The 12,175-nt window shown below is 38.4% G+C and overlaps 1 protein-coding gene across 1 annotated transcript in view; it reads left to right on the forward strand.

The window, feature by feature from the left end:
* Positions 1-12,175, forward strand: part of znrf1 (zinc and ring finger 1) — an 87,344-nt gene that overhangs the window by 68,262 nt on the left and 6,907 nt on the right. The window contains exons 3-4 of the mRNA XM_061721217.1: positions 8,963-9,068; positions 11,284-11,375. Coding sequence (XP_061577201.1) covers positions 8,963-9,068; positions 11,284-11,341 — 164 coding nt within the window. The 3' untranslated portion in view covers positions 11,342-11,375. The remainder of the gene's footprint in view (positions 1-8,962; positions 9,069-11,283; positions 11,376-12,175) is intronic.

A 12,175-nucleotide genomic window follows, 5' to 3' on the forward strand; every position in this document is an offset into this window, starting at 1 on the left:
AGTTGTTGGCTTCAGGGCGGGAGCTGCACATTTGGGATAAAAAGGTAATTCCAGTCTTTTTTATCGCACTGCTGGGCCGCTTTGGTAGTGCAGTTTATTCTCATTTATATGCCAGTACTGCATTTAGAGAACTACTAGATGGACCCCAAAGATGAAAACTTAACGATGCTGGCAACATAATGTATTTCACTAAGAATTTTAAGATTTAATTTAAACATTTGATATCTACTTGCAAATCTTTAAAAAGTTTCCAGTACCATTTTCATAGAAACAATCTAGTTTCAGCCCTTGGCATCTACATTTTTTGGTTGCACATCGTGATACATTCAATATTGCCATAAATGGCATCATAGTATTATTGAAATATTACTATTAGGTCTGAAATTAAGTATGAGAATGCTAGAACAGGATTGAGACACCCCTATCTTATCCAGCTGAAATCCTTGCAGCTGCATCTATGATCAATGTGGTGAACTCTGGCTGCGGCTGAATTGTAACGAGTTCAGGCATCAACTGCATCCAGATGACCTTATTTTCAAAGCTTTTTGCAGGTGAAGGAAACACGACTGTACAACCCCTTTTAACTTGATTATCAAAGCTCAGGTCACACTTTAAATCCAATACACTTGCACTCAGTGTCAAAGAGGTGACATGGTTTCACTTAGAGGACGATGCTGACTGTTTGGCTCTTGACTCATCAGTGTTTTCTGGCCTGATTTGCAGGCTAATAGGAAATTTGAAGAATATGTGGGGGAGGAGGCGTGAGGCTGCTGTGTTGTTATCACGCTGCTTGTGCTAGGGTGCTCACTTGCAGAGATCCTGGGTATTGTGTGTGTGTGGGGGGGGCTGGCGTGATGGGAGTTTGTTGAGGAACTAAGCTGATTTGTAGTCAGAGCATATGTTCTATCTACTGTTTCATCTCAAAATCTATCTATCTATCTATCTATCTATGAGTGAGTAGACTCAGGACTTGTCACTGGTCTCCTATGAAAGGGTGGATCCATTGGAGAACAACCATATGACACAAATACAAGAAATTACTCTTTATTGGACCTTTTTTTTAACATTCTGTCCCCACACAACTAAAAGAGTGAGAAATGTTCCCAGTTCTCCCAAGTACCACCATTTCACACGGTTAACACCTCATGAAATCCCATTAGATCTTTTATAGTTGCTCTGTGCTCTGTTTGCATTATTTATTGTCTCTGCGTCAGTATTTATCACGTATACATAAAGGCTGATGACTTGTCCTTTACTGAATTGTACATCGTTAGTTTGCATCTGCTAAAACTATTTCATGAACTACGAATTTCAACTGAGCTGATGTGGAATGGTGGAGGATGGAGTCTAATCAGGTCAGAGGAGCTTATCAGTCCAAGCTAGGACCGAGCCTCTCTCAGTTCTTTGTTTTTCTCAGATTTAACATTTAAATAAGCAGGAGCAAAAGCATTTCACAAACTGCTTCATGAGAACTTTACAACCACATTGTAGCCATTATAATAATAAATCCCACAAGTTCCCTTTTTTTGTCTAAAATGTTTGTGCGATAGCTCTGGTTAAAGATGAGCTTTGCTACTGGGCATCCGTCTCAGAATGTTTTCACCAGAGATGTTGTCTCTGCCATAAACACATCTTTTAGCAAATATCAACCCCAAAAACATCCAGATCTGGGGACATTGATAAGAGAATGCAAGTACGGCAAGTTTATGGTTCAAAGCCTTTATATAATTTCATGTGGCCTATGTCTTTATTGCAAAGATGTTAGATATCTCGTCGCGATATGGTGGCTTTAGTTTAATCAGTAGAGGATTCTCTCAGCATTTACAAGATTAGTGGTTTAAACCACAATATCAATCTCTGTAGGTAGCTTATCAATATCTTCAAGTGAATTGCAGCAAAACTGAAGAATGTTTGGCCTAAACTTGGCCCACTGTAGTTTTCTCTAGCCATCATTTGCCTGTTGCCCTAACTGAAGCTCAGTGAGGCTAAGCTTGGCCACATATCCACCAGACATGGCCCAATTCTTCATTTCTGCTGAGCCCTTATAACAATTGTCAGATTCCACATTTACTAACTTTTGGCCACATCTGTCTCCAACAACACATGCCAAAATCCAAGTTCAAGCCCAGTTCATGAACTTCAGGACACGCCTGGCCCACAAAGCTGCAACTGAGTTTTATATACTTTTATATATAATACTTTTGACAGAAATGTCACACATCTTTTCGGCGCTGTTTTTGCGTCGCTAAATGGAAGTACTGTAGGCTGATGTTGTAAGCTATTGAGATAAACAAGCAACAGGCAGGAACCTTGAAGCAACAGCCTCTACAGGGAGCTAAGCTCACCTCCGAACAAACATTTAACTCGTCTACAGGGAGTCCTGCGAAGCTGTTTATACATGGTGAAGTGCAAAAGACTGAGGAGGTTGAGACTGCAGTATTATAAACTCCCTCGAGAGGGAAGGACCTCCGTCTACCGTAGCTGTCTCATTGGCCTTGACAGGCGTCTGAAAGGAACTTCTTCAGGTTGGTCTTGCGAGGAGTGCAATCCTTGTACGATGTGTTATACCGAGTCTACTGGCTGAAAGGAAACCTATTTTTTTTTACAGTAACACTGATTTAAGGAGAAATAGTGCTTCTAGCTTTTGACTTTCTAATAATGCAAGCAATGAGTGTATAAGGAGTTTTTCAAAACAGCACTGAACTGGTAGAAACTGTACTCATGTTCTGTACATTTCAAACAAAACCATTTATAAGATAAAGATGTTTCATGCGTTTAAAAGAGATAAATAATGATTTATTGACAATAATTTGTTGTAATGTTAACAGTGGTCAGTCAAAGGCACTAGAACGTGCAGTGAAATGCACCCAGTCATCAGCTTAGTGCCAAAGATGACATGCGAAAAAATAAGCAGATAATTGGTGGCAAGCTGTGACCGGCCTGGTTCTTAATTGACTTAATTGGATTAGATGTTAGGCTTTGTGCTCATGCTTCATCAAGGCAAGGCAAGTTTATCTGTACAGCACAATTCAACAACAAGGTGATTCAAAGTGCTTTACAGAGACATTAAAACATCACATCGTAGAAATAAAAAGCATGATTTAAAACAAAAAAGAAAGAAATAAGAACAATAGATTAAATCAGTAGTTAAAATATGATTAAGTGCAGATTTGGAGCTTTATTCAAATGCCGCTGAGACCAGGTGAGTCTTCAACCTGGACTTAAATAGACAGTGTGTCAGCTGATCTGGGGCTTTCTGGGAGTTTGTTCCAGACATGTGGAACATGGAAGCTGAATGCAGCTTCTCCATGTCTGGTTCGGACTCTGGGAACTGATAAAAACCAGATCCAGATGACCTGAGGGGTCTGGAAGGTTCATACTGGGTCAGGAGGTCCCTGATGTATTCTGGTCCTGGACCATTCAGAGTTTAATACACCAGCAACAGAACTTTAAAGTCTGTCCTCTGATTGACAGGCAGTCGGTGTAAAGACCTCAGAGCTGGACTGATATGGTCCACTTTGTTGGTCTTATTGAGCACTGAAGTAGCAGAGTTCTGAATGAGCTGCAGTTGATAAATGCTGGACGAGTTTTTCCAGGTCCAGCTGAGACATCCGATCTTTTAACCTTGATATATTCTTAAGGTGATAGTAGGCTTTGACTTTGTAGTAGGCTTTGACTTTGTTATTGCCTTAATGTGTTTTTCCAGATTTAGGTCTGAGTCCATGACTACACCAGATTACTGGCCTCGTTGGTGGGTTTTAGGTGTATAGATTGAAGCTCTGTGGTGACCTGTAATCATTTCTCTTTGTTTTTGTTTAGCTGAAGAAAGTTTTGGCACATCCGGTCATTAATCTCCTCAATACATTTACCAAGAGCCTATATATATATATATATATATATATATATATATATATATATATATATATATATATATATATATATATATATATATATATATATATATATATATATATATATATATATATATATATATATATATCTGTGCCAGTGGGAGCATGTAGAAGAGGTTCAAGGATGGAACCTTGGGGGAATGTCATTCTTGTCTGATCCGAAGTAAAGTCACTGCAGAAGTTTGTATAGGCTTGTATCACAATATCTGCAGAAGTGAAACAAGGTAATTTTGAGGCTGCACAGCTAACAGCCAGTGGAATTCCCAAGGAATGGGAATGTATTTAGTATTACCACTTTAATTAGAAGATCAATATATTGTAGGCTCCTTTCCCTTGCATTATCTTCTCCCTTTTTCCATTTATAAACAAGGTATATTGAGGATTTAATTAAAAACAAAAACAAAAAACATATATATATATATATATATATATATATATATATATATATATATATATATATATATATGTATATGTATGTATGTATGTATGTATAGTGTCTTAAAATTAACTAATTTATCAAGCAGGTATTGATATTGACATTTATGATGGTTGTGTCATTATGTCATTTGATTTTTTTTTCAGATTTTAGTCAAATATAGTTCAGAATTTTCATCAAATTATGTGATTTTAGTTGCTGAGACTGCTTGGTTGACCTTTATTTATGTTAGCATTTCTTTTGATAAAAGAATTTGCGATTTTTCACTTGTTCCCCCAATGCAGCTGTTGCTACAGCCGAGATAACCCACAGTTATAAATGCTCTCTGGTTGTTTGCTTTCTCCGGGGGAAGTGGAATTAGTTTAATATTACCTGCCATAGTTGAACATTTTAATGTAGTCTGCATGAGCTGATAATTTTTCACCCCGTCCCCCACCAGAGCTTGCTCCCACTCACACTGGAAAATTTCGCTAAAGGGCCATCAGGTCCATTATAAAGTGACATGTATGATGAATTTAGAGTAAGAATAGAAAATGAATGGTGACAATGATACACAGCAGCTGCTTTTGTGCATGATCACATGGTTCAATTTTACGGCTAGCTTTTGTGATCCCAATTATTCTTTTTCTTCCAAGAAGGAAAGAGCTTAGCTGAAATTAAGATAAAACTGTTCCACACCTGTACCTGGATCCACACCTCCACACTGTCACTGAAAAAAACTAACTAAACTAATCAAAGAGCTAATTACTAATTTGTCCCTCTGTATTTTAGATGTATTGTAATTTATAACCCAAATTTGAGTGTGCTTTGGTACACGCTGTCAGCTTTAGGATCTGTCATGTGTAACACAAGGAAAAGAAGTCCAATGAAAAAGTCACCTTTTATAGAAAACCTACATGATAATACAGTATATGTCACTGGTATTTGGTAAAGCTTAAGTCTTGCTTTCTTCTTAGGAATGTATATTTCATTTGATGCACATACGGTTCTTTGGATATGAATACATAATCTATCATTTAATCTCCAAATTGGATGCTGTATTGATCTGTACTCCAAAGAGCAGTGGGGATTTGTGCGGTTTCAGGCCAGTGGGACGTAAAGAGGATTGAGGAGAGGGGTTTTGATGTTGTATGTTGTTTTAAAGCAATTTGAAATGGTCATGGAAAACCAATTTAATTACTAACCTGTATACAATCATTGAGCTCTCTGTTGGAACCAGCATGCTAACACTGGGTCAGGCCACCCTTTGATCTCAAATAGCCACTGCTCGTAATGAGATGCTGAAAATCTGCTTTTGAAACTCTGCTCATAATGATTGAATCACATTATTTCTGAAGCTTTTGTAGCTTTACATTCAAACGGCGGATCTCTTTCTACTGCATCCTGGAGGTTCTCTACATGAAATCAGTTTTCTTTGCGATATTTTGCATCAGCATGGTGGAAGAGCCCTTAGAAGACAGTAAACTCTGACCTAAAAGGGAAGCACACGATGAGCAGCGTGAAGTCGGGCTGTTGTAGTTAAACTGTCATCAAGAAGACATTCCTCACACTATTAAACCGCTACAGACTTGACTGTTGACACAAGTCAGGTCAGCTTCATGAATTCAGGCTGTGGTTGACTCTGATCTACCAGCTCATCAAAAATAGAGATTCAGCATGATAGCCTCGGAGTGGAGTTTGCTGTCATGTTTCTGTCAGCCGAAACCGCTCTACTACTACAAATTCAGAAATGTTGTGGGAAAAAAAAAATCTGCATTACGTGAAACTGCCTGCTGGTAACAACTATTTACATTATGCAGCATCTCTTGGTGAGAATATTGAGAATCCTGATGCCATGCTTTGTTATGATGTGTCATAAATCGGAGTGTGTGAAGATGTTCCTTAAAGTGTTTAATACTGTATTTGTGTATATAGAAAGGATTAGACTTAAAGAGGACATTTAAAAAAAAGAATCACTGTTTCTGCTTGAGACCATTTATTTGCGTGTTCACAGTCTAGTCTGAACTAGTCTCCTCATCTTTATCTCTACTCAGCTTCCAGATTCTTTGAACTTAGCTGTGAAGAAAAATTATTGAAATTGGAACTTTTGTACTGTATCTATGTGATATTTTTGACTATAGCATGTCAGACATTTCATTATGGCCTCGGAGATTTGTGTCAGTTATTGTCATGATAGGTGCATTTCTACTAGCAGGGGTTTCAAGTAGTTTTTCAGGGGTTGGATCAACGTATCTTCGTTACCAATAACGACCCTGCAAAGGTGGCCTTCATAAATGTTTGTGGGGGAGAAAACATGCCTGCAGTAAAAGAGGTACTGTGATCGGCCTTGGGGAACTACCTGGCAGGGGGTCTCTGCTGACACATCCAGCCCTCTCGCGTGAACATAAATCATGTGAATACAACTCATTTGAACCATTCTGATCAGTGCATATTTTGCTATGAGTACATTTTATGAAGATCGAGATAACAGAAAAAAAAAAAACGATCGATGGAATGACGAGGAGGTTCTGACCTTGTTGGTCAAGATGAAGAGGTCCTCCGGCCCAAGGGGCTAAGGAGGTGGTCGGCCTTGATAAAGGGTTCCCATCTGGCAGGACTGATCTCAGCTCATCCTACATTCTAATGTTTGAAATTTGTTGACATTCTTCTTAGAAAATGATCATTAGGGCATCCCCGTCCCACGGTTGCGTATCGAACAGCCTTTGCATGCAGTTTGTTAGGGTTACCACCACTCAGAGCAACAAACAAGGAGGCATATTAAACTTAATGGTAGAATGAGTCGTGAAAAAGAGTAAATTAAATTTGTGCTCGAGCCTGTCCTCAAAACAGGAAGTACATCTACCTTGCAAAGGAATGTACCGTGTTCTGTTTGGTTTTCAAAGTAAAAGTGCAAATCTTTAATTGTTGATACCAAAGCTGCCGGCAGCTACACTGTTTACATCCAGATCACGTCGCTGCTCTGTCTTCATTGTGTTAAGCCCGCCCAGAGACTCTGTCTACAAGGATAGACTGATTTGATTGGCTTCCCAAGACTTTTGCACATATTTAATAAGCTCAAACAGTAGCTAGATGTACCTGCAAATCAAATTTAAATTTGCCAACATTACGTGTCTGTTTCTAGGTTATATTTTTCTGAGCTAATACCAGAGATTAAAGATCTCTGTCGCTATGAATTTCCATGAATTGGTCTCAAGAAGGTTCATGTTTGTTAAATAAAACCTGGATGGCGCATGAATGACTGGTTAAGAGCCAGGTGTCATTACCAAGTGCTTTAATTGATCTTTAGGTTATGGGGTTAATTGAATTCCTATTGAAATAGAAATCTGACAAAACTTTCTTCAGCCTCCATTTTTGTAACGAATGGTTCCACAATATTTCATTACTGAATGTGAATTTGATTCATATTGATCATAATTTCATAATTAATTTTAATGAGCTGTACCTGAGAATGTTATTCACGGTTTCCTTCACATTTCCTGACTCAAGACCCAAACTGCACCTGTAGCTTATGTGGAGCTTTGCTGTAACTCTGTTTGTCTATTAGTAATACACAAGAGTATCATTAGCCCTTTTTCCTTTTTAATACATATAAAAAAATTTATACTAATAAATAAAAATTACGTCTCTCTGGAGGATTGAGGAAAGAGGACGGATAGATATTTTGAATTATATTGACACATCCAACATTTTCAATTGGAAACCAGATAATTCCCCAGACAGCTAAGTTAGGAGGCCAGTCCTGTTGGATCCAAGCGTCTGTCTTTACCGGGGATCAGGATTAGGTTCACGGATTAGGCCACTGTTTGTTTCTGCCAGCACATGGTGGTAATTATGTTGTTTTTTCATTATTCCACACCCTAATGCCCCCGGGGGTCCCTAATATGACCCTCTGGCACATTCAGCAAAGGGCAATAGCCTTTTTCTCAGTTGGTTTCACAGTGTTATGCAGAGCTGTATATGAAGTGACAAAAAACAGACTTTTATGAAAAGGAGGACAGTGAAAGCTTAAGACTTCACCTGTTTTCACTTTAATTATATGTATATACATATAATGTCTATTTTTGAAGTCTCTGTAAGTTTCTTCTCTGTAATAGCATCATTCTGTTTACTCTGTGAATGCAAATGTGGACAAAAACATGGTTGGATTCACCATCTAACATAATAAGCTTTTCAAGTGCTTTATTTTGAGGAAAATCCATGTTGACATCGCACTTTGTGGGGTGATATGACATTGCATGTGTTTCCTTTACTGTCATGACACCACAATGTCAGGGGAATAAAATGATTTTTCAAAGCCCTACATATAGACCATTCAAGACGCCATAAGCGCTGACATCCACAACGTATAATAGAGAGCGTAAACATATTCAGAGGTGGGTTTTCAGGTAACAGAAGCAAAGACTAGCTCCTGACTTCTCCTTCATCTCAAAATGCCTCCTGTTCCTTTTTTTTTTTTATCACCACAAGCAGTCGGTCCCACACTATATCTGCTGTGTAATGCACCAAATCACTCTCCCTGCTGCTCTCTGCTGCGTTTGATCCGCTGTCTAAAATTGTCTGTGTTTTTGGTGCATACTGATTCGTCTTCCTCTGTGTGTGTGTCCTGCCACCTCAGATGATGTTTTGGCGAGGGATGCCGGTGAGTGTGTGATCTGTCTAGAGGAACTGCAGCAAGGGGACACCATAGCCAGACTGCCGTGCCTCTGCATCTACCACAAAAGGTGAATGACGTGCACAGACACACACACACACACACACACACACACACACACACACACACACACACACACACACACACACACACACACACACACACACACACACACACAGACACACACACACAGATTTGAATCATTGCTGCCTCTTACAGAGTTTTGCACTTTTTCTAATTAAACCTGCTCACAGACTTGAAGATGGATGGCACTCCTTGCCTTTGATATGGAGGTTATATATAGGGTATCAGTGGATAATAAAGGGACTCCGTGTAGCATTTCTAACACTTGAATATCACTGTCAGATTAGCCAGATATCTTGGGGAAATTAGCATAAACAAATTCGGCTGGAGACGACTGATATCTGCTTGTGCTTCTCAAAACTTACCGTCGGCCTTACTCCTCCTTCTTATAGGACTAACCAAATGTTTTTCTTTTCTTTTTTTTTTCTCCCAGCAAAATAAGTAGAAAAAAACACCCACAAGTAGGAATTGCATTTAGATATTTAGATTCTGTGTGGCATTTGGACACAAGGCTGGAAGATTAACTGACAAGAAGGACCAAAAGCCTTGAGGTTACTGTCTGCATAGTTGATCTCATTAAATATACATTCACTGGCCACTTTATAATTAGGTACACATGCTGTACATAATAAAATGGCTGGGTATTATGTTAGAAATCCTCTTTGTTTTTTTTTTTGTTTGTTTGTTTGTTTGGGGCTTTTTTGTTTTGTTTTTAGCCCGTTAAATGTAATGTAATTTAAAACTCACAAGCGTTTCTTTTGTCTTAATCAGTTATAGATCATTTTAATATTTAATGAGTGTGAAGTATACTAAAATAGTGAAATCCACTTATATTTAATCCTTGAAGCCAAATCTCAGTGAACTCGAATTGCTTTTTTGTATTTGACCATCAGAAATCCTCCAAATCAGTTCCACAAAAAAACAACCAGGAAAGTACGGACTAGTGGTTGTGGGAGTCTTTAACCCTCCCTTCATTTTGATGGATTGCTTAATAAAAGTTCCATCAGTATTTATTACTGTTCAACATTTTAATTTGCATATTTATTGCTACACTGTGTTTCACTACAACTGAAACTTCAGGTGTATTTGGGTATTTTTGTATTCATTGTCAATCTGTTCTAGCTTTCACCCATTGACAAATACTGTCCATCAATCCTAAAAAATAGCTAATTAATTATGCATACGCGCCCCCAACTGGACATAACAGTCAACTACAAGTGGTGCATAAAGTTCCTGACATTGTTGGAGCACATATTCCTACTACTGCTACTGATTAAAAAAAAAAAGGTTTTTAATGGCATAAATAATTGATTTAGTTGTTTTCCTGTTCGACTGAAGTTATATTTTTGGTCCTTGAAAGGTAACTTGGTGATCACCTGACCCTCTCCTGTTTTCTGAAAGAATTAGGTCCTTGTGCGCTGCGTCAAACAGCAACAATCGAATTTTCCTCTCAGAGTAGAAGCTTTCAATCTTTTAGATAAAAGCCTTGTCTGACTGCAACTATAATATCTATATTTCATTTAAGTCATCCAAAAATACAGTTCTTTCCATACACACGCGCACACACACACACACACACACACACACACACACACACACACACACACACACACACACACACACACAGTCCCAGTTTCACACACAGACACAACAAAATAAAACTAAAAACAAAAAACGGGAGATTATTCCAACTGAAACAGATATTAGTTGGTCTGCGCTTCCTTCAGGCCAATCACACATTAGTGTGTGTGTTTAAAGTTGTGAAATGAGCAAAGGAGCGATTAAATCAACCTTTAGTAAGATACTTCTAGTTACTTCTCAGTGATAAGAATTTGTTAGTAAAATAGTTTCAAAACATGTGTAAATGTCTCCTTAAAAGTGTGAAATATTAAAAGTTTAAAATAATGGCCGTATGAGGGGTCCCCAAGTGTCACTTATAAGTTGTATGATGTGTTTATGTTTCCGCGGGGGAGTATGTTGCTATAGCTACAGCTTTGTAGTACTAAAACCATGATCTTAGACTTATTACACCAACACTCTTGTCTTATTATCTCTAAACTCTTCATCAAATGTCCAACTTCTTCATTATCAGTTGTTTGCAGAACCTCAAGTATGTGTTATTTGTGTTCAATGGATCTGCAGCTGCACTGATAAAGTACCTTTATTCTTCTGCGTGTATGTTTGTGTGTGTGCGCCTGCAGCTGTATAGACTCATGGTTTGAGATCAATCGTTCCTGCCCTGAACACCCCTCTGACTGACTGACCATCTGGCCCACTCTGAATATTGTTCAAGGTGAGAAACACAGATTGCACGCACTTTGACTGCCAACTATTGCAGGGGAAACGCGTGTTTACAGCTTTGGAACCACAAATGTATAAGCGTTTGTTGTTGACCAATAGCAGCGTTTCCACCCAAGGCAAGGCAGGGCTAGTTTATTTGTATAGCACAATTCAACACAAGGTAATTCAAAGTGCCTTACATCAACATTAAAAGTGGCAAGACACAATTAAACAGTAAATAACAAATAAAATGAAAACAAATGATAAGAAAGGAGGTAAAATGATAAAAAGCACAAGTTGTTAAAAAGTAAAGGCAGTAGAGTACCGCAGGTACATCTCATTCTTAAAATGGCAAGAATTACATTTCCATACAGTCAAAACGTACAAAGACCAGGTCAAATACAGTGCTACAAATGTAATCTGTAAAAATTCGTACGGTGAATTAAACCAATTTGACAATTTTATGCCACAATGCCTGTTTCCAGGTCTTATTTCACACAACTGACGAGAATTACGTTTCTATACGGTCAAAACGTACAAAGGGCAATAGAGTACAGCAGGTAAGTATTTAATTTAAGAGTACGCTTCAGTAAACAGTAATGTTTTTAGGCCTGATTTGAAGGAGCTGACAGTTGGAGCAGACCTCAGGTCTACAGGAAGTTTGTTCCACCGGTGAGGAGCAGAATAACTGAACTGCCTCACCTTGCTTGGTTCTGGTTCTTGGGAACCACAACAAACCAGATCCAGATGAACCTCAGGGGTCTGGGAGCTTCATAGGAACTAACAGATCAACCATGTATTTTGGTCCAAGAC

Source organism: Cololabis saira, chromosome 5 (assembly GCF_033807715.1).
Source record: "Cololabis saira isolate AMF1-May2022 chromosome 5, fColSai1.1, whole genome shotgun sequence".
Lineage (NCBI taxonomy): Eukaryota > Metazoa > Chordata > Actinopteri > Beloniformes > Belonidae > Cololabis > Cololabis saira.